Source organism: Musa acuminata, chromosome BXJ2-3 (assembly GCF_036884655.1).
Source record: "Musa acuminata AAA Group cultivar baxijiao chromosome BXJ2-3, Cavendish_Baxijiao_AAA, whole genome shotgun sequence".
In the NCBI taxonomy this organism is placed as follows: Eukaryota; Viridiplantae; Streptophyta; class Magnoliopsida; order Zingiberales; family Musaceae; genus Musa; species Musa acuminata.
The window spans coordinates 29,660,453-29,686,255 of record NC_088340.1 but is presented as its reverse complement, the minus strand read 5'-3'; the positions used below and the strand labels follow the sequence as shown (position 1 = coordinate 29,686,255).

Here is a 25,803-nt window from a genome sequence, read left to right as displayed (position 1 = left end):
TTAATTGCAAGATGGAAGTCACGGGTAAAGGAGGGGGGGGGATGAATAAAAGGGAGGAGGAGTTGTACGGGAACGTAAGCCCAGCCAAACATTTCTCAGGTTGAATGGGATGTGCCATGGGAATGTGGAAAACAAGGTAGAAGAAGTACAATCAATGTAATGATTGACTGAAATGAGTGGATGGGAGTGTGTTCTTCTCTCTCTCTCTCTCTTAGTTTTAACATTTCAGAAGATTAATCTTGACTTTACTATATTATTTTACCACATTTATTTTCTGAATTATTTTTTGAACGGTGGATGAAGAAGTTGTCACAAATCGTGAGTCCTACGAAAAGATTGGATACATATATTAATACAACAATATCTGAAAATTGAAAAACCCTTAATTATATGCAATAGTTTTTCCGAAGATAATTTTACATTTCTCATTTGATGCTCATATTTCTTTAATAACCTAAATGTTTCTCACGAAAGCCTCCTCTTTGCGATGCCTATTGTTTTCTTGCTTTTGTCTTGCTATAGATGTCTCAATAAAAGAAAGTCAGAATAGATGAGAAGAAACAAAAAATCAGAATATAAATAGGAAAGAAAAGAAGAAAAGAAAATCAAAGCACGAAGAAGAGAGAAGAAAAGAAAATAGGGCGAAGATGACAAAACAAAGATGATGACATTTAGGGTATTAGAGCGAAAAGAGGCACCAAACAAGAAAACCAAAGGATCACCCATAATTTTTTTTTATAAAAGATTATATATGACACCAACACCTTCAATAACAAAAATTAAAAGTTCTTTAAGGATTTGTAGAAACTCTTTCTAGGAGTATTATGCTCAAAAAAGAAACAGAACATGCTATAAGATGGAACATGGGATGGGATGAAAAGTAATCCATTTAGAGGAGGAGAATTGGATTCAATGTCTGAGACTTCATAAGCAGTACACCCTCAGCATGAGAATGCACCCAAGTCGAGGAAACGAAGAAGAAAGGAGATAGAAATCAACAATAACCTTGTATCGTTCACACGAATACGCTTCAACCCATGAGATGTCGTATCAGATTGGAGGGTTTGGCTCCACAAGCTTGTCGCGATCATTGAGAAAAATAGGTGCAGCAGTTCACTGACCTTGTTCTTTACGCTTCAAATCAATAACCATTTTGCTTCCTTCTCCGGATCAATTAATTGTTGGGTTGACATTGTTCCTATGCATGAAGAACATAATAATTATTCACAGTCAGAAAAAAAAGAAAAGTTCGCTTAATTAATTTGTTGTAATCTATCACTAGTAAGTAAGTTGCACCTGAATCATCTTAAACCACTTTATGCTACTAAAAATCAGAATAGACAAAATTTATTTGGCGCACCTTGCAGTCTCTGGACGCACTTCAACATAACTCCAGTACGGTATAGTTGGCAGTGAGGAGTGCGAGATTCCAATGCTGGAAAGCTACTTTCTTGTTCTTTAATAAGAAGACTCTACAATGACATGACCTCAGAGATGGTACACGTTAGATTGCGGACACAGTTCTTGTCCCTTTCTCAAAGATAGGGCCGAGATGAAGCCAACCTTTTATCTCATCTCCTGGTTTCTTCTCTGCTGCTTCATGCCACTGGGAGATATTACTGCAATTAAAACCAAAATTAAAATTAATAATAATAATTCCTTCCATTCAAACACTCAACCACTACAATGTCTGTCTCATTACCGAGAGAATCGGGTGAGCACAAACTCCAACATGTGTTGCTGTGGATGGGGCAGAGACAAACTGAGGGACAGCAGAATCATCATGCCACTTTGTATCTTCGTTTTTCTAGCCTTACTGGGACTTCAGGTGTTCCCACGAAAGAGAGAGCTCAATGCACCATCTGATTTCGAGGAATCCGATGCCTTGTTTGGCCTCAAGAAGAAAGGGCGATGTGTGTTGCAGCAACCGATGGATGGGTACATTGGGCGTGGAACCATCACTGTCGGAGTAGATATCTGAGTAAAAGGACATGCTACGAACACAGACACAGGAGGGTGACGAAGACAACTAGAGTCATACAATGCAATGTAAATATTATCCCTGAATTCAACCATCAAGATTAATTTTCCAGAGACCACTACGAATAACAAGTGTGCACCAGCTTCCTTTATTCGATGCTTTAACAGAGAAAAACCGATTACAAACATAATCCAAAAGCATGGCAAGAGCTCACTATTTCATGGCCGCGGAAGGATTCGGCGTTCCAGGCTTGGAGTTACTGTCCGAGACCCAGAGCACTGGAGCAGGAAATCAAGTGCCTACCAAAATACTCCCCCCGTTAGTACAATTGAACCAAAATTGCAGCAATTTAAATAAGCATGCCTCATTATTGGAATGATAGCTATTATTACTTCAGCAGGCCAAAGCCCTTAAAACATTACTAACATTAGATATCTTCCTTTTCTTTTTCATGAGCACAAGAATCTAGCTTTACAATGATACGATCAAATCCAAACAGAATTTGCCAAAAGCCTGAATACACTGGCATCTTTGAAACCATATTTAAGGGAATCAAATCAGGAATAACCAAAACTCCATTTGATATGCATCAGGAAAAGTACAAAATGAGCCTTCCCCTGAAATATGTGGGATGAAGGATATTTTTCTCAAACTGGTGGTGAATGATGGCAGCAATATGTGCACTTCGAATTACTTGCAAACCACATGAAGCTTTACAGAATATTGCTGCCCTTCATATCATATATCTTGCTATTGAGGCTTTACCAGTCCCTTTCTCCAAGCATGTTCCTTCAGCTTCCCTGATGATGGACCTGAGTAGGCATGCCAACAAAAGACATGCTTCTTGTGTGGGATATGCCTCGTCTGGTTTCACAATGTCCATTCTCCAGAGCAGCCAACTCAAGGCCAGTAAAATTACGCAAATATAGCTTAGGCATCTGAGCTGCTGGTTTGGACCCTCTGGTAGAAGAGCACATATGCAGCAGATGACTTTATGATGTCCTCAGATATAGGAAGAACATGCTGATCATCAAAATCATACCAACACCTCTCACCTTCATGCTACAGAAGAAACTCAGTATCAACAAAATTATTAAATTTGCATCTTTAATGTTTAAAACGAAAGTAGATTTTTTTTTAGATGCAATGAGATCTGGGAAGTTCTCACACAAGACTGCAGAAAACCAAATATAATGAAATTGAAAAGTCATAGGTGCTTATCCACACAAGTGATGTGTTTCAACTTTTTTGTTATTTTGACAAAAACAGACAACATATTGTTCAATGTGAAATGCACATTTTCATCTTGTCTCTCATCTATTTTTCTACATAATATTTCTTGATCAATTGTCGAACAATGTTTCATTTCAGTAAATGTCATCACAGCATTAAATCAAACACAAGAACTTTAACTGCCAAGAGAATAAACATGTAACTTACATAAATATATGCAGTGTAGTGACCACCTCCCATGTTGCCATAGTGGTTGCTGACTGCATATAATCGATAAACGGATGACCCTCTGGACTTGCAGGCAATATAGCTTGATAAATCCAGGTCACAGATTGGGAAGTCTACAAACATCTCCAGCTTGTTATTAATGAACCTACTATATGAAAATCTCTTTAGATGAATAATGAGAACCTCTGGCAGCCTCCAAAGGTCCAACTTCTTACAAGCTTGCTGATGTTTTTTGCAACTTGGACAATACCTGCAATGAAGTGGTCAAATACCATGGATTTATCTACCAGAATAAAAAGATAAATTCTAGAACTATGATGATGTTCAAAATTTTCAGATATCATGTACCTTAGCAAGTTCCACTCCAAACAACTTAAGATTGACATGCCATCAGTCTTTTTTTTTTCTTCATTAATTCGTGTAACATGTATTTATATCCAATGAGTTGCAAGACACTGATAACCATACCTAATTTTGAACATATAAAATATTCTCTCCCTGACTTTAGAAACTACAGCCTACTTCAACTTAGTTGTGACCGAACAAACTTCAAGGGTTTTTTAGCAGTCATATACTGATATATTAAGCATTTCTTAAGATCTTTGCTAGATGCAGAAGATCTACTGGTAAGTTCTACCTACTTGATATGGAGTGATTTGCAAAAAAAAAAAGATACTGAGAAATATACTGACCACATATCTTCTGGTCCGAGTGGTTCCTCCTTCAGAAATGCTTCAAGACACGAATAGAGGGAGACAGACTCCTGAGGCCGCTTAGCAAAAAGTCCAAACTTATAAACCTCAGTTAAGGTATTCAGAAGGTCTATATCATACTGTCCCATTGTTTTCTCATGCCAACAGACAAGCACATACAGCTTTCGCTGATAACCTGTGAGGGAAATTGAATCATCCATTTCTATCTTTGAAAGCATCGCCTGACAGTTCTCATCCGTGAGATAAAATTGAAATCCATCATGGAAGTATTTTCCTTCTTCTGTCCTTTCAAAATCCAGGAGATGGGAGTCCTCGTCTATCTTAGCAATCTCATTAATAGAATTACTGCTATCTTGCTCAATGTCGAAAGAAGATTCTTTTGGAATGAGAAATGGATTAAGGAGCTTCAAGAACAGGTCAAGGATAGTGGATCCTGTGCTAGCATTTGGTAGCCTAGCGATAAGGGGGACGCCAAATGACTTCCAACGTTTATCTGTCGAGCTATTGAAATATTGCCTGGAAAAGAAGTTTATCACAAAACAGCAATAAAAATTATTATCCTAAAGTAAGTCTATAATAGTTAGAGAGAATGAATGGCAATACAACAACCAAGAAGGCAGAATTCAACATGACCACACATTTAACTGGACACAGCTTAAAGAACTACACAGAGAATAAAGCATGACGAAGACCTAAAGTGCCATACAGTATCAGATACACCAAAACGTGTGTATTGACTGTGCAATTTGAAGGGATGCATGATTGTTGGCATATAAACCATTTCCCATACTCCTTGCAGCATAAAATTGACATTAGTCAAATTACCTGTGCTGTCTTAAGATTGTTGTTACAACAAAAGAACTGATGTAGTACAACCAGCACTACTTGCCTCATAACAGCCTTACTGGCCATTCTAGCTCAGTAATCCAGTGAAGTGATAACTTATGTGTCAATTAAATATCTCATAAGCTAAGCCCAATCAAAAAAAAAAAATCTCATAATCAGCAATGAATTTGAAGTTTAAGCAACAACTAGATCCAAACAATAAATCCAATGTTTTGGACATGTTCCATAGGCATCAGATTATTAAAAGACCTGGGACTTCACCAATATGAAGAATTTAGACTGATATTCAACTTCAGGGTTACGGAAATTTAAGTAATGAAAGTGGCTTTTCACCATCATTAAAAATTGTGATACGTCAATCTTACTCATCCATGCTTTGATGCATAAACACAATCAGTGGAAGATCTTCAGGATCTTTTGAAAGCCTGTATGCTGCAAGCTGATCTCCATCTCTAATCAAGGAAAGTGAATCAGAAGGGTCCTCAAGGAATCGAATAACTTGATTGCAGAAAACCTGCAAAATGTTTCTATTGGCAGATAAGTCAAACAGAAATATCAGATAACTCTTAGCCAAGGCATCATTTCTGTTGCCAAAGCAGTAGAGTCAGTAAAATGTTAAATAACATACCTCAGCAACTAACAAGCTCTCATCATGCTTCAGTGAACAAGCAATGCTTAAAGCTTGAACTAAATCCTTGCAGTTACCGGATTTTGGCACATTTACAGTATATGAAGATGGCCTGCTGAGACCATCAGTACTGAAGACGGTAACAGTCATTGTCCGCACTGTTGTAGACGGAAGGGGCAAAGATAAATACATGAATGGGTCAAATGTAACTGATGATTTATTGCAAACTGGACATACCAAAGTTGATCTGTACTGACCCTGTAAAACATCAACCATTCCAAATGTAATAAAAGTAACTGAAAGAAAGCATAATGATGATGCAAGACAGTCCAAATGCCTTACATGAACATATAGTGATCTAAATCATGCAACCTAATTATGCTTAAGTTCCACAAAACATTTTCATAGTTCATACAGAAAAATAAACAGGCAGCAAAATTCAACTTATTTAAATGTTCTCCTCCTTAGTTTATAACATCAACCATTCTCCTACATTTCTTCCATGCAGCTTACATACCTCCTTCCTGGACACAAACCTTCCTCACATTTATTCCTAAATTAAAAACCCTCCCTATGTAAATAACTTCCGCCCTATATCACTCCCAAATGTCAATTATAGAATCCTAGCCAAGGTCTTAACAAACAGATTGAAACCTCTCCTTCAGAAATTAATTAGTCCTGAGCAGTCTTTCCTCCGTGGTAAAAATATTCATGATAATATTTTGATTGCTCAAGAAGCTGCTCACACTATGCATTCCTCTGAAGGCAAGAACCCTCTTATTCTTGTTAAATTAGATCTTGAAAAAACTTTCGACAGATTATCTTGGACTGCTATTATCAATGTCCTTTCTTCCATGAATTTCCCTTCTTTATTTATCAAATGGATAACAGCTTGTATTTCTTCACCCACATTCTCGTCTTATAAATGGTGAAATTTCTGAGACTTTTATCAGTCATTGTGGGGTCAGACAAGGTGATCCATTGTCACCTTATATATACATTTTAGTTGCTCAGATTCTAACTCAGCTGTTAAATCAAGCAACTAGAAACCGAAGTCTTACTCCCCTTAGTTTCAATTATGATTGTAAAATAATTCATATTATGTTTGTTGGTGACATTTTACTCTGTTTTAGGGCTAATCCTAAGTCTTGCACTACTATTAAACGAGTCATCAAAATTTATGAGGAAATTACCAATAAAAAAATCAGTCATTCTAAATCTGCGATTTATTTTCCTAAATCTACTCCAAGATCCACTTAGATCTGTTCTAACCTTGGATTTAAAGAAGGTTCATTTCCTTTTAAGCATATAGGTGCAACTATTGCTCCTAGAAGAATTCCTCAATCGACTCATGTGGAAACTCTTAATAAAATCAAAGCTAAACTTGCAATTTGGAAATGTAATCATCTTTCACAAGCTGGCAGATTGGTCTTAGTTAAATCTGTTTCGACTTCTATTCCTTTACACACTCTCAGTGTTACTTGGCTGCAAGATAGTTTCCTCCATAAGATTCAAACACTAATAAATAATCTTCTTTGGCAAAATAATCCTCAAACCAAAGGCCTCCATCTTATTAATTGGAACACTGTCACCTCACATAAAGACCAAGGTGGTCTTAACATTCAGGACATCACTTTTTTCAGAATTACTTTACAAGCTACCAGAATCCAGCGATATCTTAATGACGATGGTAGCTTATGGAGTACTATTCTTTACACTAAATATGGTAATGTACACCTTTGGAACATTCCTAAATATCATCAATCCAGTTGGAGTTTGAAACAGTTCACCCGAGCCATGAATGACCTTAAAGAATTTTTTTTATACAAATAGGTAATGAACATTCTACATGTTTTCTTACATGTCCTTGGCATTTTAATATACCTTTGAATTGTATTCCTACTTAACTCAATATTATACTAAGATTAATGTGCTAATCCAATCTAATAGCTGGAATACCCAGTTGCTATTGGATATGTGCACACCTAATTTAATTTCTGTCATTAAGGCTATAGAGATTGCTCAGTTCCCTTGTGAGGATAAATGAATTCGAAAGGATCATCAATTAGGGAAAGCAACAGCAACAAGTGCATATCATTTCTTGCACCCCAAACCTGAATCATACTGGTATGGTTGGCTCAGTCTTTGGCAGCTCCCAGTTATTACTAGAGTTCATACTTTTTGCTGGAAACTATTGCATCAACGTTTACGTGTTACTTACTGTTTTCTTCATTTGCATTTTATTGTTCAATATTTGTTTGTTCCCTTTGCCTTTCTCACCCAAAAACCATTGATCATCTATTTTTTCAATGCCATTTTTCCACCAGAATTTGGAATTTTTGGGAAACAAACCTCAAACTCTCATTCCAATATAAACCTACCTGGAACATTGGTGAATGATTAAAGGAAGGCACTATTCTAGGAATGGGAAAGCTGCAATAGCAAACCAGCCTTGGTTCATTTGGAATTTGTGGAATGATGCACACTTTAACAGGAAAAAGACTTACATTATGTGAGCCAGGGCTCAAGCTTTGGCTCATTCTATCTATTATGCTAGAAGCACTTTATCTGAAGGGAAGAGACTGACTAACTCTATAAGTCTCAAATGGCAAAAACCAAATGCAGGTTGGCAGAAGCTCAACGCTAACGGTGCATCCCTTTTGAAGGACGGGGGCATGGGGTTCATCATCAGAAATCATCTTGGAGACTGCCAGGCAGAAGGACAACAATATATTCAAGGCAAATCTGATGACCATGCAAATTAAAATAGGTCTTAAGGCAGCAATTTCCAGAAAAATTACTCATCTAACACTTGAAAGTGACTCTTCTTCCATTGTCGATCTGCTGAACAAAGATAAAACTGTTATTACTCACACCATCAATGATATTAAATAACTGCTGCATCAGCTAACACTCATACACCATTAGCCACTGTTTTTGGGAATGCAAACAAGCAGCAGAATGGGCCGCTAAATGTGCTAGAGTTAATAAAATCCGTTGTCTATGGACTGATTCATTGTCTCTTCCACTGGAGCTCTCCTCCATTCTGTATAAAGACCTTCATGGGTCTTATTGTAGAACTATGACAAGTTCATAAATTTTCGTTTTATTGCCAAAGAAAAGCTATTGGTTGTATGGTAGAATTGAGGAGAAAAGATGTTCAGTTTTTCAGAATCATCAAGCATGATATGTAAAGAATTTTAAATCACCAAAATAATGGATACTAACATGACAAAGGTCCACTATAATGGAGTCATTACGAGCAAAATGATTACTCCAGTACTCATCTGCTACTTCTTCATCCGGACGTCCAGATGCATCCTTAATTTCAAAATAAGGTTTGTTTTTTATACGGTTCAGATCTTCGTGAAGCCCATCTAACAGAAAGGCTAGAAGTTCCTGCAGAGAAACCATGGATGTCAACAAATGAATTATCCCTTTCCGATCAGTTCCAATTTTTGGAATAAAAGTTAGAGACTAATTCTAGCACACACATAACAGATGAAAAACATTACTCACTTGACAATCATGTTGGCTAAATCCATAGAATTGTGGGGCAAAAGAAGCAAGCTTTGCTTTGAAAACATGTGGAGCAATCGGTGTGTTTTCTGGAGCCCACAGCTTCCTCAGCAGTTGTCCAAATGCTGAAGCAAGCTCACCCTGGAAAATGAGAGGCAATACTTGTGACTCTCAAACAAATGCTCTTTTAATGCTGAAAATGTGAAAGAAAATAGAAAAATATTTTAAAATAGAAATAGAAAAAAGTGAGGATTTTTCAGTTTCTTGTTCATACATAAAATACGAGTGAAAAACAATAGGTACATAATTTTTATTCAAAATTAACACCTTTTTGAGGAAATATAATTGGATGGTCAGAAGTTCTAGTACAGAATTAGTCTTAGATTTTCTTATCTAATGCATCCTTGTATGTGTATAACCTCATATGGATGCCCTGAACAAGTGTATGAGGCCTCAAAATGAAGTATTATTATATATGTGAAATCTGTTGCACATATGTGATCTGCATAAGTATGATATGATCACATATGTGGTTAACTACTCTGTATTTTCTTCTTACAAGTATTACTTCAAGCAAAACAAGTTTCGTGATTCTATTATCTATGGTACATTACTATGATATTCATTTCATAGACCTTCCTTTATTTCTTATTAGCAATCATATATGCTATGTTGCCCTGCATATGCACCATGTGATATCTTCACCCACATATTATACAATCACTTCCAAGACATTTACCCTTCTCCCTTTTCTTGAAGAACCAAACAGGAGAAAAGAATATCCATCCCTATCATACTTTTATTTCTTTTCATTTACTTGTGAACCAAAACAGTCCTAACTGGTTTTTGGACTATATACATAATATCCTACTTGCACCAAGGCCAACAACTTCATAAGAAAGGATATTTTTTTCACAAGCTCATGAAGATACTAAAATATTAAAAGAAAATAGCCATCAGAGTGTCAACCTACATGCAGCCCTAGTGGGTTGTGATGATTTATTTCTTTACTGTAGTCTCCAAGGAAATAGCGAACAAGCTTTGGTGTGTGAGCTAAGCACTGGATAGCACTGTTCATAAAGCATGTATTCCCAAGATTGTCCAATCCTGTCAGACCTGTAGAATTTGATCTGATGGAGCTTCCACTTAACTGAACATCAAAGTCCATACTTTCTAGGCTTCCATTGCTCATAAATAAAACACCATGAGAAGATCCTATCATCTTTGAATTTTGAACAGTTGGCCTATCCTTTTTGCTTTCATGATTATGAGCCACAGATCCCGATGAGGCATATATTTGAATCTCTAGAAGAATCTGCAACAGAGCAAGAGGAAAGATATTAAGAAATATTTTCGTGTGCATAATTTTGACATTTTGTGCATATTATATAAGATTGCTTACCACATGCTATTAGATATTTATTTATACTGTGATATACAAAAAATACCATCTACTTGTTGTGGTAACCATTAATTATATATCATGTCAAATCATCAGGAGAAAAGCACCTTAGTTTAAGCCTTAAAGGTAAACCCCATGTACGCATGACAAAAGTGTAATTGACAAAAAGCTAATAACTCCAGAGAACATGCATTTTTCATCTGTCATTATAACACATAATCGAAACATTTCATGAATAAATAAGCACATTTTTGTCCACCTTGAATCACGTTTATAATTTTGGCATAACTACTTTTCACAAATGATGACACCCTATTAGTCCACATATTTGTCAAGCACTGAAGTGATTTTTTTTTGTTGTTGTATAAAGAGCAGATTGACCAGTATGGTAGTAATAGCTAAGAATAAGTAGATTTACCAGTTAAGACATTTTTCATTGAGTGACTTCACATATTACATTACAGTTCTACTAAGAAGTCTTAACTACTTTTGGCATAACTACTTTTCACAAATGATGACACCCTAATCCCTATTACTCCACATATTTGTATAACACTGAAGTGATTTTTTTTTGTTGCACAAAGAGCAGATTGACCAATATGGTAGTAATAGATAAGAATAAGTAGATTCATTTTTAACTGAGTGACTTCACATATTACATTACAGTTCTACTAAGAAGTCGATTTGGGCATCAACAATTTATCATCCCCAAAAATTTGCTGTTATAGACACAAAAAAAGTTGTTTCCTTTTAATTTGCACTACACACAAATTTAGAGGTTGCCCAGAAATGAAGTTGTGTCTGGCCTTTGACATGTTTGAAGCAAATGGAGAACTACTTAGAGCAGTTTCTTGACTTCTTGTTTTAGGCAAAAAAGATGAGCATTAAATAGTAAGTTAAGAAGTTAACACAAACTAGTATATAACCAACAGGATTTCTATGTAAAAGTATGTTACAAGTGCATAAATACAGTTTGTCAAGAAACTCTCCATTTTTAAAACTGAAGCAGAAAAACATGTCCTACTTACCTCATTTTCTAATTGGTGTCGTCCATCCTGAAGCATCCCATTCCACCCATTCATTATGATAAAATTTATTTGTCCAGAAAAATCCCAAATATAGACCTAGTCCAGACAGAAGTTGAAGTGAACAAGGCAACTATACGCGATTACAAGATTTTCTACTGGCAGAGTGCTATCAGTAACTTACCACTTCAGAATCAACAGGGAACAGCTTGCACGCCGTGTTGTAATTCTCATTATTGTTGTCCTGAATGACAAATATGTATTAGAGCTTGCACAAATTAGATCAGTTACCTATACAATAAAAAACCAGCAATAAGTATCTTTCCAACTATAGAGACCAAACTAGATGTAATCATCCTGGAATAAAGCTAAGACCTCAATTAGTACAAGGGCCATTATGCTTTAATTATTTTCACCAAGTACATTTCCTTTCTCTCTGTCGGTATCTCTAGTTTTAAAGGTCTTCCTTGGAACATATAAAAAGCAACATATCTAAATCAATTGCTCAAAATCTTTTAGGTCTAACTAACCCACTTGAATAGTTTAGTCATAGCATCCCTTCTTCCAATTTGAGGACTAATAATCAACAGATTAGCTGATGAATCAACATTGGTAAAGTAATGTATTCAAGCAAACTAGAATTCTTTTATAACAAGAAAAGGATGGAAACAGTAATGCATAAAGAGGTCAATAGAGCATAAAAATGTCACTGAAAGGCATGGAAAAAAATACAGATTATCGATTAGCAACTTTTTTAAACTTCATTTTAGTGTTTAGCACTAGTAAATTACTCCGGCCTTGGACAAGCAACGCATGTTGCTTTTAGGTCTAGCGATACAATGAAGGATATTGCTTGTTGATAATGACGATGATGAGTGTATAAGACATGTAGTAAAACGTTAAAACCAAATGTCTCTCGTTCGCATGTCTTGATACTTTCGTTTTTGACAAAATAAGACCTCACATTTCTGCCTCTCTAGTCTTTCACCTCAGTGATCTTATTTTGCGAAACAAATGGTGATAGGTGCAGAGAGCTGCAATATTTTATCTGATAAGCATCACACAGGACCAGACATTTTGCAGTTGTGTTACCAGAAATCTTGAAATTCTTAGATATATTGGGCAACATTTCTTGCCAAATTTGGAAATCTAACAAAGACCATTTTTATCAGAAACAGAGTTCTCTCGGCGTAAAACTAGTTTCATCTACAAACAATTGAAATGTTGCCATACACAAACATGCCAGGATGGTCAAGAAAAAATGGGGATATCAAGACAGACCTTCGTGCAGATCTTTACAGTCAAAACATTTGTTCCCTGGACAGCAGAAATCCTGAGCATCACAGGATAGACATCATCTGCAGCATCTTCTGACAAGGACGAGGTTCCACTGTTCTCCATTTTCGAGCTGGGTTCATTGTGCCTAGAGAGGAAACACGGGGGATGGAGAGTAAGAGGCAAAGCCCGAAACAACATAATACGCCTAGATCAACTTTATCTAATCTACCCCAACAACTCGTAGCCCTTTTTGTTCCGCCTTTAACAGCGTAAAGAAACGATAACGACACATCAACGATCGTTGAGGAGGAAGGAAATTAGGGAAATCAAATGAAGCAGCACCGCATTCGATCGAGCATCAAGAAAAGACACAGGATACCCTGCTTCCGTTCAAACCGAGCCTTGCAATCTCACCATCGGATGGCCAACGACCACATATCGCCCCGGATCAAAGCGTAGCAGCGGCCGGAACCCCCCTCGCCCTCCGCAACACCCCGGTTCAACTCGCCGTCGTCGCGACGCTGAAGGTCGAAGACGAGATCGGATCCAACGGAGGCGGCCGAGGAAGACGCGGCGGGCGCCGCTGCGTACGGGGTCCCCTCCGCCCCGTCCGCCGATTCCCGATCGGACGCTCGCGCCGCCCTCCACCATCTGACGAGAAGCAAATCGAGAGTGAGCGATCGAAGCCACGGAAGGGGAAGGGAGGAAGGTACCCACGGAGGGGGGGGACTCACCGGTAAGGGACGAGGTAGACCGTGCCGTCCATTGGCTACCAGGGGCAGAAGGAAGAGGTTTAGGGCGACGAAGAAGAGGCGAAGGGGGATCGAAGTTGAAAGATGAGGATGAGATATGGAGTCAAAGAGATGACACGAGGAGTGGATTGCGAGCTTTGGAAGGGTACGGCGCCGGCGGTGCCGACCGAGCGATGTAGCGGAGAGAATGAAACAAAGAAACGGAAATAATTGCGATAAAAGTTGGCTGCCACCATTTGATTAGTCGATTTCACTGAACATGTGATAATAATTTTTAGTTGTGAAAAAATTATTTATTTATTTATTTATTTCTTGCGCGATTTTCATGTAAAAAATCTTTTTTTTTATTTTTAATCCGCCAATCGAGCGTAAAGGGAAATGAAAGAAGAGGGGACGAAAGCAATATAAAGCAACGAAGGATATTAAAAGAAAACGATACTAAATGAAAAAAATAATAAAAATAAAAACTGAAGTTAGTTATTTTTTAAAGAAAAAAAAAGAGTTTCTTTATAGAAAAATCATTTTTTTTATTTTTATTTATAAAAAGATGGGAGAGTAAAAGAGGCAATAAATGAGGAGTGAATGGTTGGTTTCCGTTAACTGCTTGCTGCCAATCTTGAGCTAATGCTGCATTGTGTGTGTGGGAAAGCTTCGCTTTTCGTAGCTTGGAAATTATTTGATATCATAAACAAGGATGGATATTGATCTTCGTCCTGATGTAATTTTCTTTCTCTTACTTAAATTTGTTTAGAATAAAAAATGAACCCCCAAAACCAGGCATTGAAATGCATGCAAATACGAAAGATGAATGTGTAAGATTACTTGGATTGAAAGTAAATTGGAAAAATATATCGCTATATACGCCATTCAATAATGGGAAATGACAAATATGAATTCGGATTGTTATATCATGTCGGATATCTAATGCACATATATTTCGATTAGTAGTATAACCAAAAAAAGGGGGGGGGGGGGGGCGGTGGGAGGGGAAACAAATGATCCCAAACATGAAATGTAATGTATGAATCGACAAACTTGCTTCAAGATCCAAAACCATGAGATTCGAACCCATAATGTCTGACCAGGTCAAATCTTAGAACAGCCCAAGCACACCAATGTTTTTGTATTCAATATACGAGAATCCAATCTGGTTCGGTGAACCCAATGCTGAAATCAAAGTTGAAGCATGTCAACTGCTTGTCCTCCTCTCCAAGGATCTTCATGATCAGTGTGTATGAACCCTGTGATGTGGAAGAAGATAAAAAGAAGGAAACATGTTGTCTTGGTTGATCCTTCTGAATCCATTTGTCACAAAACAAGTAACAGCGACAAAGATTAAAGATCAGAAATAGGTAGGTAGGTAGGTAGGTAGGTAGGTTGACTTACTGGTGGAGTGAATGATGGGAGCGTCTGTTGATGGGATAGCCGGAAGTCCCCGGTGGAAACTGGGCAAGACGTCTCTTTGCAGAGGTCAAGCGTCTCCTGGTGGATGTGCATGCCAAAATACTTGACATCGATCACCAGTTTCCCTTTGTTTATGTCACCCCCTGCATCACAATCTCAAAGTCTCGATCATGCCACTGCTGCATTAGAGAGGAGCCTTTATCTCATAGATCATGTCTTTTTGTATCTCATCACCACGAGAACAGCACAGGAGAACGAGTAAAATCCAGTGTCGAGCTTACCAGTGATTGCTGATATCTTGAAGGTAGCAGGTTGGCCTCGCGCAATCGGGTTGGGATTTATCTCGACCCCCTTGACCGTCACCTGGTAGCTGGCTTTCTTGTCTGTAAAATTATTTGAGAGATCACAATCTATCTCAATTTAAGAGGAATTCCTGAAATATGTCATCCGATCACACGGAACCAAACAGATTCGTGAGCGTAGATGAGGAAATCTTTCTTCTTCTTCTCCCAAAAGAAAGAAAGGAGTAATCGATTTGGAAACAGTTTAAATGGTAAGAAAGAAAGTGAGGCGAAGGCGATCACCGCAATACTCGATCTGGTTGGTGTGGACGGGACAGGCAAGGAGAAGGCACGTAGCCGCCGTTACGACGCAGAAGAGAAGGAAGAACGACATGATGTTCGCGGTGCAGTTGTGTTCGAGAACGTAAGAGATATGAAGGTGACGACGAGAAGAGTAGTGTTCTTGTGGGGAACGAGGTCGTGATGGAATGGAATCCTTCTTTAGCTTTGCTTGTAATAGGCAAAAAGGTTTGCTACTGCCAACAAAAGAAATCCCAGCCAAAGATTTGCTGTCCCTTCTCCACCTCCTCAGATCTCTGTCGTGGTAGATTGAGCTTTGTGTTTATGAATGGGAGTACACAAAGAAAGATATTAGTACGATGGTGGGTCTTCTTCCAGATTTTATTGCCATGGGAAGAGGGCATACTACTTTGTGGGATAAGAGGCTCTCGTGGCGATCCCACATAAGCCTTCGGAGTCCAAGACATCACGGCTCATCCTGATGTAGCCGTCTTCTCCCCAACCTGCACCCCATGAATTCTTCACGATCCAGAACATGTCCTTATCCGTGGTTCCATATCCGACCGCCAACACGCCATGGTTGAGACTCGACCCACAGGGGCCGTCGAAGATGCCATGCGAGTAGAACTGGAAGCCGAATCCGCCGGCGTCTATTGCCACCGACACCGGCTGCTTCGCCACGGCCTCCAACAGGCTGTGCTCGCTCCTGGCGGTCACGGCTTTGTAGCCGGAAATGGTGGAGACATGGTCGTGGAGTTGGTTGCCTCTGCACTCTTCCTGGAAGCCTTTGTAAGGGTACTTGGACTCGGAAGTCAACCCATGGTTGCTTCGGACGAACTCGAAGGCATTTTGCATGAACCCTCCACTGCAACCATGGTTTTTCCCGTTGATGTCACAGTCCACCAGCTCTTGCTCTGACAGCGGAATCAGTTTGCCGGTCTTGATGTAGGTGATTCCCTCGATCGCTGCCACCGCGGAGAAGGCCCAACAAGACCCTGCTCGCATCAAGAACACCATAAACACGAACATCGACGAGTTCTACAGACGAGTTGTTGCATATCCTGATGCTTACCGCATTGACCTTGGTTCCTAACACCGGTGACGGCTCCCTTTTTCCTCCAATCCAGGTGCTCGGGGACGTGACTTTTCATGCTATGCGAACTGTTCGACGATATGTCCACCGTTTCCACCTGAGACGACAGGTAGCCGGAGTTGATTGCGGCAAAATCTACAGCATGACTTGTATGCCGGTGATACAGTCGATCACCTTTACAGGAGGAGGAGGAGTCTGTGGGTCGTCGGTCAAGCACATATGCTTGGCTCTGAATTCCTCGTTCGTCATGTCCGCGAACCTGTTGTCAGTGAGCTTGTAGCCATGGTCCTCGGCGTTGAACTTGCTGATCTTTAGGAAGTTGGATTGGTAGATCTTGAAGCGCTGTTCCTTCTCCTTCTTGTCCTTGTAGGTGAGGCCATGTCGAGCGATCCAACCCTCGTACCGATCTCTCACCGCGTCCCGGGAGACGGTGGAAGGTGGGCAGAGCGCGAAGAAGAGAGACAAGGCCAAGAAGCTGTTGAGGAGCTTGCCGTCGCCCATGGCTGGCTCTGCGTTCACGTAATGCTCTTGCGTCGATCTGATGATAAAGCAAGCATTCCTGGGGAAGCACAAAGTTCTCGTGGTCTGGGAGGTGATTCCGCTCGCAGTTCATGCATCCGCATAGCGATGGAGCGTCGTGCGTCTCTCCCTCATCCAACCGCAACGGATTGGCACATTCATTGCACGACAAAGAAGGAGGTGATCTCTCTCTCCTCAGCACTCATACAAGTAATTGCTGCTGCAATTACTGCAGCATTGTGATGGTGGTATATTTTTCTACCCCCTTTTTGTTTTGGGTACCGTGGCATCTCTCCGCATTGGAAGGCGATCCTAATATTATCTCTTTGTTCTTACGGTAACACATCAAATTAGACTTTTTATCTCGGAAGAAGTAAGTCAAGACTTTGATTGATGATTGGTATAATAACAAAATTCATGAGTCATATCTAGTCCGAGATGTATTGATTTAATCTCACAACTTAAACAAGTCATATATCCCTAATTAGATACAATGATAGAAGTCGTCAATACAATGACTTGGGTTAGGCTGATGATAAGGTTAGATGTAATCACCTCTAATTTTATGGTTTTCACTAAAATTATTATTATTATTATTATTATTATTATTATTATTATTATGTACCTCTTACTTAATCAGTATACATTTATTAAAAATTTTATTTCAACTGTTAATACATATTTTCTACATTTGACATCTAAAGCACAACTTCATTAATCAAAAAAATAAAAACTTACATTATTAGAAATCATCTTGTTGAATCTCGTATTTTGATGATGAAACTACTTGATATATGTTTATGATTTAATCTGCGTTTTGAGTGACGCAGGGTGCCTCGATCAGGATGAGACAATTAAAGCAGGAAAATCATGTTGTGCCGGAGGAACATGTCAGAAGATTGGACGTCGGGCCGGTGGATCGATCGACGTATCGACAGAAGGCTTCGGGCCGTGGACTCGGGCATCGGGCCAAGAAGAGCGGGTATTGTGCCAAGGATATCGGAGTTGCGGAGCCAACTAGCCGATTGGGCAATAGGCCGCAGGAAAGGACGATGCGCCGAAGAATCGGACGAAGCGTCGAGGGACCAATGACATGCCGGACAACTTGGTTAATTGCTTAGGATTAATTGTCTCGATCGAAGTTTTGTTTACATGTGCAGGATTAACTACGATGAAAGTTAGACAAGCAGCAGGAGTTGCGCCGGAGTCAAGTTCATGATCACGTTGGGAGTTCGAGAGTTCGACGGAAGTTCGAACGGTCGTCGGAGGTTCTGCGAGAACAGATCCGAGAAGTCCAGAAGCTTGCCAAGCGAAGCTCGTCAGAACTCGCCAAGTGGATCGTCGCAAAGTCCAGGAGTTTGCCGGAAGTCCGCAGGAGCATCACCGAGGATTTATCGGATGATCGACGGAAGTTCGCCGGAAACTTGCCGGAAGAAGCGATTGACGCACCGAAGCAAAGCTGCAGAAATTGTCTTAGATTTAATCGTAGTTAGCACGTTGATTAAGTTGGAAAATGGGAGGTGATCCCATTGGCTTAATCTTGAGGCAATTGGGCCCCTGAAAGATTGAAATTGGGCCGAATGGAGCTAACCATTCGGACCCTGATTGCACCAGGAGGTGCAACCGCCTAGGCCAGGAGGTGGCACCGCCTGGGCTAAGCCTCCCAGCGAGACTGGGCGGTGCAACCTCCCCAGCCAGGAGGTGGCACCGCTTGAGCTCAGTCTTCGAGCTAGACTAGGCGGTGCAACCTCCCTGACAGAGAGGTGGCACTGCCTGAGCTCGGTCTTCGAGCTCTGGCAGAGAGGTGCAACCGCCTCAATCAAGAGGTGGCACCGCCTGGGCTCAGTCTTCGAGCTCTGCCAGGCGGTGCAACCGCCTGATCCCGGAATTCCGGGATTTGATCGTTTTGAGCTCCAAATTTGAATTGGGTTGGGGCCTATAAATACCCCACCCATTCAGCACTGAGAAAGCAAGAACTTACCCGAAATCTTGATCTTTTCAGTGGTTCTTAGAGCTCAAAACTGCTAGTTTTCCTCCTCCTTCTGTTCTTCAAGTTTGAGTTGTGAAGAGAGGAGAGAAAACATCTGTAAGGGTTGTCTCCTAAGCCCGTCAAAAGGAGTGAATCTGTAAGAGGGTAGTTGGCCTTCGCCTATTGAAGGAAGGCCTCTAGTTGACGTCGGTAACCTCATCGGTGGAGGAAGCCAAAAGTGGAGTAGGTCAAGACTGATCGAACCACTCTAAATCTCTGGTTTGCGTTTATTTTGAGCACTTTATCATTACTGCAAACCTCCTACATAGCTACTGCTCTCTGCGCTTTTACGAACGAGTTCTGTGCAGTTTACGTTCACGTCTTAATTCCATTTACAAACTGCAAACTGCTCTCTGTGCTTTTACGAACGAATTCTGTGCAGTTTACGTTTACGTCTTGATTCCATCTATAAACTGCAAACTGTCTCTCTGCGCTTTTACAAATGAGTTCTGTGCAGTTTACGTTTACGTCTTGATTTCACTTACAACTGCAAACTGTCTTCTGCGCTTTTTTACGAACAAGGTTCTGTGCAGTTTACGTTTACGTCTTTTGATTTCATTTACAACTGCAAACTGTCTTCTGCGCTTTTACGAACAAGGTTCTGTGCAGTTTACGTTTACATCTTGATTTCATTTAGAACTGCAAACTGTCATCTGCGTTTAGACGCAAACTGCGTTTAGACGCAAACTGCGTTTAGACGCAAACTGTGTTTAGACGCAAACTGCGCTTAGACGCAAACTGTGTTTAGACGCAAACTGCGCTTAGACGCAATCTGCGCTTAGACGCAAACTGCACTTAGATACAAACTGTGAATCAGCTTTTGCATCATAATAGTTTCTATCGAACGAACGTAGCTTTCGGTTTTAATCGCTGTAAAATTTCCGCTGCACTAATTCACCCCCCCCCTCTTAGTGCTCTCGATCCTAACACCTCTCACATCTCTTTTCATTTCAATCTATTTGCAGGTCGATTCTCCTTTTTTTTCCTTTAAATAAATGAAATATATTATCAATGTTTAAAAAATAATAATATCTCATAAAATTTTGATTTTCGGCGTAAAAGAGAAAGGAAAAAAAATAAATTGTGATGCATGCTTTAGATTCAATTAGTTGTTTGAATTTCATATCATGATATGAAAAATTATATAATGGTTTGCATGAATTTAGATTAATATTTAACATTAAATTAATTGTTTGAATCATATGACATAAAATTGGTAACCCTATTTAGTAATTTAGGGTGGATAATTATTTTGAATCATGACATTAAAAAAAAAAAAAGCCCCACCTTCAATTGCCTAATTGACATGAGAGTGACTTGGCGGGTGAGGTGACGTCCAGAAAAGTTTACCATTTGCCCACAGAGAGGGTGAAGCTATGGGAGCCTCCAAATCAAATCTTAAATCCCATGCACGTTATCCCACTTCGCAAAGTCCATCAACAGACCTTATAAAAGATATAATTAAGATGATAAGAAGAAATGGGATGGGCAGCTTTATATATATATATAGTTCATGCTTCAGCCCGTTGTTTCTTGGTCCTAAAGCGAGTCAGTCCTATTCTGTGTGCAGTGCACCTCCTGGATCACCGATACCGTCCAACTCCTACCTGATCTCATCCTTGCATCTTCACCTGTGCGTCCGTGGCTCGCTGCGATATATAGTCTGCTTGCGCCACCGGCCACAAAGTATTGGAGAAGCGAGAGAGAGAGACAGAGAGCCATGTCGAGCCTTGTCGACATCTGGACGTTCGAGTTTGCGAAGCTGAGGGAGAAGAAGGCTGGAGGCGGTGCTACGACAGCAGACCCTCGTCGTCCGCGGCTAAGACGAGAGGAGCAGGAGGATGTTGCCGGAGACAAGGGAGCGATCAAGAGCGTGGCCTTCTCGGAAGCCACCGTTTGGATGCTCATGAACCGGTTCGCACCCTGCTGAGCATGCGCAGGCTCTTCAACCGTGTGTAATAGCAGCGTGGATTTAGGATCGTAGTTAGGGGTATATGTCATTGCATACGGAAAGATGTGGATTTGGAATGCTAATAAATTAGAGAGCTAATTGGAATCTGGAGTTTGTGCAGTATAAGATCGTTAGATGGGCATATTGCTGTGTCGATTCTTTGAGGTTGCACAGAAGAGGAGCTGCAACACAAACTCCTTCCAAGTCTAACACGACGATTAAGCCACTTGAAGAACCAGAAACATACACCTCACCTGACAAAAACATGATCGTCGGAAGTTCCGCTGCCGATATAAGCTTTTGGTTGGCTCTATATATCACAATAATAAAAGAGAGAAGGATGATTCTGTGGGTGCCTGCAATGATCTTATCAGTGGAAAATGACCCCACCGTACCAGAGAGACATCAGCACCTGCAGCATCTCAAACTGATCTTGTCATCACACACAGGTCAACATAGAAGACACTTCCGTGACGTGATTACAGTTTTGGCCATGACTTGCGCATGCCAATCTTGGCGCTCGTCGAGGTCTGCTTTCACTCCGAACTTGTCTACTCTTCCTCGTCTTCTTGTTCTCGGAGAGAATAATCATGCTGCAATGCAACGACTATTGGTTCTCTGAAACTGGCATTTACCAACCATACTATATCTTACCAAATGAATGAAAACTCCTGCAGCAGTCATATCCATCTGTGTCCTCTGTTTGTGATTGAAATCACCGTTTGGAAATATATCAAAATATGACATATTTTGACCCAATCACCAGCGAACACAATAATGAGATATAATACGAAATAATCTTGGTATATGAACATAATAAGCAGCGAAATTAAATTAAATCATAATCAAATAGAACACCAAGATATACGTAGAAAAACTCCGTAAAAATTACGGGACAAACTAGAAATAATTTATTATAATAATAATAAATATATAAATCTCAATCTTTTGTCCAAAACTCTAGCAACAATCACAAGAGAATAACTGGAATATAAGGATCACGTCACTGTGCTCAATATGTAAATCCTCCCTAATTCTTCCCAAGTAATCAAAGTAAGAATCTACTGTATATTTGATCTAACCTGAGATGAGAATACTATTGGATGATTGAGAACAATCTCTCTGTGTTGTCCTTGTTTTCTTCCCTTTCTTTCTCCTTGGATTTCTGTCTTTTTCTCCTCCTTTTTAGTGTTGCAAGGATCACCATGTTGTTGCAGTTTTTATCCTAAAAAACGTAACCTCCTGCCTCTCAAAACACAGCCACCACACCCCCCTTATATTGATCTAGGGTTAGGTCAAAGGGGTGTGTGCTATGGGCTGATAAAGCCCACCATGGGCTGAACCTACTATAGGCCGTCAGCCCAATACGCAACGCCACACGCTGCCAGAACCACGAGGTGCACATCACGTCAAGTTCGTACTGATACACTATGCAACTTGACCAACCCAAGAGCTCGGGGCAATGTCGTCTGCTTTTGGGACAGTGTCGTTTGACGCCACAAGCACCCCTGAGGATGCCATCTTGTCATAAGTTGTCCCGCCCCCACAAGGTCAGCAGCCACGCCAAACCGAGGGGCAACCAACTCTCGCACATAGGTATAAATACCCCCATCCGATCCCAAGGAAGGGGAAGGGAAAAAAGGAAAAAATGGGGGAATCCGAACTAAACTGACTTGCTCATCGGAGGGGCCAAAGTTGGAAGATACCCAACGAAGGCCATTTTGCAGGAAGGTGATCGCCACTGAGCAGCGGGCGTCTTCACCTCGAAATCATCATCCAGTGCGCAGAGGAGGGTGGACCAGCGGATCGTGTCCCAACCAGCACCAGCCTGCACCTCCCATCTCAAGGGTGCGCCCATGAAGAAAGATTGCCACTACCCCAGGGACGAAATGACACATCTCGTCATAAATGACACTCAAGTCGGTTGGCCTTAGAGTGCTAACCCCTAGCCGCTCGCGAGGACTCAACCGACCCTTTCGGCTCAATCCTCGCCCAAAGCGCTCGAGAAGCGTAGCCACCTCATCATCCCACTCATTCCACTAGAAGTTCCCAACATCGGCCTGCGGACCAAATCGTGTTGAATCATCAGCCACGGTATCTTTGTTCACTAACATATTGGCGCTAGAATGAGGGCCCATGTCATAGGAACAGCTCGCAGGAACTCACCCCGGGAGGGAACCCCCGACCGACCTCCCTTCCGTTGAGCCAGAAAGTCAAGCCCTCCCCGCCCCTGCGGACGGAAGGATACCGGCTTCGATACCTAATCGCTATTAGCGTTTGTTCAATAACCCGGGACTGTTGCCCCCTGGGCTCGCCCCAGGGCCCTCGGCCGTGACACCCGAGCCATTCCTCAGCCTAACCAAGCAAGTGCAGACAATGGCGGGCATGATGTAGATGCTCGCCCCGATTATTCCTCAAATTGTCCAACTAGCTACGCCCCCGACCGATCCAGCCCGGCAACTCCCGAATGGGGAGCAGCTTGGGATCAGAGAGGCCTCGGGGTGAGCGACAGACCCAAGGGGTCCTCCCAAGCAAAACACACTTGTATCCGATTGAGCCACGTTGTCTTATCTGGAGCCTGACACCATATCGTCCGACTCAACGGATGACTCACTTAGAGCCCAGTTGTCCCGGGTTAATCAGCGCCTGGACGTGTTCTAGCACGAGCTTCGGAGGTCGTAGAGTGAGTCCAGCGAGGGCGCTATGGGCGGGTCCCCCTTCACCCAGGAAGTATAGGACAAACTTGTGCCCCTCAACTTCAGGCTCCCGACATTGGAAACATATGACGGAGGCTCCGATCCCATGGAGCACGTCTCTATATTCTGGGCCCAGATGGCCCTCTATGGTGCCCCCGATGTGCTGATGTGCCAAGCATTTCCGACCACTTTGCAGGGGCCGGCACGGATGTGGTTCAGTCGGTTATCCCAAGCTTCAGTTTTGTCCTTCGACCAGCTTGCCGAGGAATTTGAGCAAAACTTCCTCGCCAGTATGCAGCCCAGGCCTTCCATGGCCACCTTGCTTGCACTATCTCAGCATGAGGATGAGTCGTTCTCTCAGTTCGTGGCACTATTCACCATCGAGATCCGGGGTTTTCCGGATGCTCACCCTTCTATAATCTTGCAAGCCTTTCTGATGGGTCTAAAGCCTTCGAGGTTCTTTTGGTCATTGATCGAGAAACCGCCAGCGATCATCTTTGAAATGCTCCAACGTGCCAACCAGTACATCGTCGCCGAGGCTCTAGTGGTGGGGAGGCACATGGAGGGCAAGAAGCCAAGGATGGAGCTGTCTCGAGGAATGACCTTGGCGGTGCCGACACCTCCCCACTGAGGGCTCAACCGACAAGAGCTACCGCTCCCAAGGCCCCCACCTCTTCCCTTAAATGCATCCCACACCAAGATCTTCCTCTAGATCAAGGAGATGGGTCTCTTGCAGCAACCTCACCCCATGAAGGCCACCTGTAGAGATCAATCTAAATATTGTAGGTTCCACCGGGACTATGGTCATGACACGGAGGACTGCCACGACCTCCGAAATCAAATAGAGGCACTGATCCGTAGAGGCCACCTTGGACACTACCTCAAATCCCGGGAGGTGACTCCACGCCCCAAAGGACCCCCCGAGAGACAGATCAACGTCATCTCTGGTGGGCCAACAGCCGACGGAAGTAGCACGGCAGCAAGAAAGGCTTACGCGCGCAGCACATTAGAGAAGCATACCCGGCCTGAGCACGAGCCTAAAATTACCTTTGGGGTAGGAGAGGTCGAGCGCTCCCACCACATCGACGCTCTGGTAATCTCCATCCAAATCACCAACGCCCAAGTTAAGAGGGTGATGGTCGACACCGGGAGTTCCGCCGATGTCCTCTACTTCGATGCCTTCAACAGGCTCGACTTGACCCAAGGAGATCTTACCCCTGTGGCGTCAACTCTTATAGGGTTCACTGGGGATTCCATCTCCTTGCTCGGGACCACAATGCTCCCCATCACCATCGGGGAGGAACCGAGGGTAAAAATGGTAATGACCACCTTCATGGTAGTCGACTTGCCCTCGGCCTATAATGTCATTCTCGGTCGCCCGACCCTCAACAAGATCCAGGCGGTGGTCTCCACCTATCACAGAACCATCAAGTTCCCAACCTTGGCTGGGGTTGGGGAGGCCCGGAGCGACCCGAGGGAGTCGAAGTGATGCTACCTCACCGTAGTTGCTCTCCTAGCGAAGCAGCACCCAACCCCAGTTTCTGATCCCCGTGAAGCACCCGTCCCACCAGTGACACTGGAGCCCCCGGAGCCGCTTATCGAGGTACCCACTAAAGCGGAGCCGACCAGACTGTCAAGGTCGGGACCGCGCTCCTCGAAGCGGACCAGCTCCACCTTATCAACTTCCTAAGGAAGAATGCTAACCTATTTGTGTGGTCCCCTGAAGAGATGATTGGGATCAACTCAGAGGTGGTGCAACACCGGCTTAACATCGACCCTGAGGCGTGACCGGTAAAACAGAAACTAAGGAGGTTCACCCCCGACCAACAAAAGGTGATCCGAGACGAGGTCGATCGCCTTATAAAGGCCGGGTTCATCACCGAGGTTAAATACCCCTAGTGGTTGTCTAATATAGTCCCCGTTAA

At 41.8% G+C, this 25,803-nt stretch overlaps 4 protein-coding genes across 6 annotated transcripts; 1 reads left to right on the top strand and 3 right to left on the bottom strand.

Annotated features, from left to right (window-relative positions):
- Window positions 1-2,348: 2,348 nt before the first annotated feature.
- Window positions 2,349-13,822, bottom strand: LOC135586748 (ubiquitin carboxyl-terminal hydrolase 8-like). Of its 2 annotated transcripts, none has more exons than XM_065099640.1 (13): window positions 13,588-13,822; window positions 13,268-13,504; window positions 12,857-12,998; window positions 11,760-11,819; window positions 11,579-11,674; window positions 10,122-10,463; window positions 9,149-9,289; window positions 8,858-9,028; window positions 5,630-5,887; window positions 5,367-5,515; window positions 4,135-4,671; window positions 3,422-3,692; window positions 2,349-3,043 (listed from the first exon to the last, which is right to left on the bottom strand). In XM_065099640.1, the coding sequence occupies exons 1-13, from the start codon at window positions 13,617-13,619 to the stop codon at window positions 2,912-2,914; spliced, it is 2,568 nt and encodes an 855-aa protein (XP_064955712.1). In that variant the 5' UTR covers window positions 13,620-13,822; the 3' UTR covers window positions 2,349-2,911. The 2 variants fall into 2 exon arrangements, with proteins under 2 accessions (XP_064955712.1, XP_064955713.1); XM_065099641.1 differs by having other exon boundaries at window positions 2,349-3,036.
- Window positions 13,823-14,492: 670 nt separating this feature from the next.
- LOC103978336 (phosphatidylglycerol/phosphatidylinositol transfer protein) lies at window positions 14,493-15,914 on the bottom strand. Of its 2 annotated transcripts, none has more exons than XM_009394095.3 (4): window positions 15,594-15,914; window positions 15,291-15,392; window positions 14,992-15,152; window positions 14,493-14,900 (listed from the first exon to the last, which is right to left on the bottom strand). In XM_009394095.3, exons 1-4 carry the CDS (start codon window positions 15,682-15,684, stop codon window positions 14,733-14,735), a joined length of 522 nt encoding a protein of 173 aa, XP_009392370.2. In that variant the 5' UTR covers window positions 15,685-15,914; the 3' UTR covers window positions 14,493-14,732. The 2 variants fall into 2 exon arrangements, with proteins under 2 accessions (XP_009392370.2, XP_009392371.2); XM_009394096.3 differs by having other exon boundaries at window positions 14,501-14,846; window positions 15,594-15,904.
- A 33-nt stretch (window positions 15,915-15,947) lies between these two features.
- On the bottom strand, window positions 15,948-17,523 carry LOC135607664 (ervatamin-B-like). Its single transcript, XM_065099639.1, has 3 exons — window positions 16,864-17,523; window positions 16,663-16,780; window positions 15,948-16,585 (listed from the first exon to the last, which is right to left on the bottom strand). The coding sequence occupies exons 1-3, from the start codon at window positions 17,182-17,184 to the stop codon at window positions 15,996-15,998; spliced, it is 1,029 nt and encodes a 342-aa protein (XP_064955711.1). The 5' UTR covers window positions 17,185-17,523; the 3' UTR covers window positions 15,948-15,995.
- Window positions 17,524-24,599: 7,076 nt separating this feature from the next.
- LOC135607562 (uncharacterized) lies at window positions 24,600-25,367 on the top strand. The gene has a single exon (XM_065099501.1). The coding sequence runs from the start codon at window positions 24,600-24,602 to the stop codon at window positions 25,365-25,367; it is 768 nt and encodes a 255-aa protein (XP_064955573.1).
- Window positions 25,368-25,803: the final 436 nt, after the last annotated feature.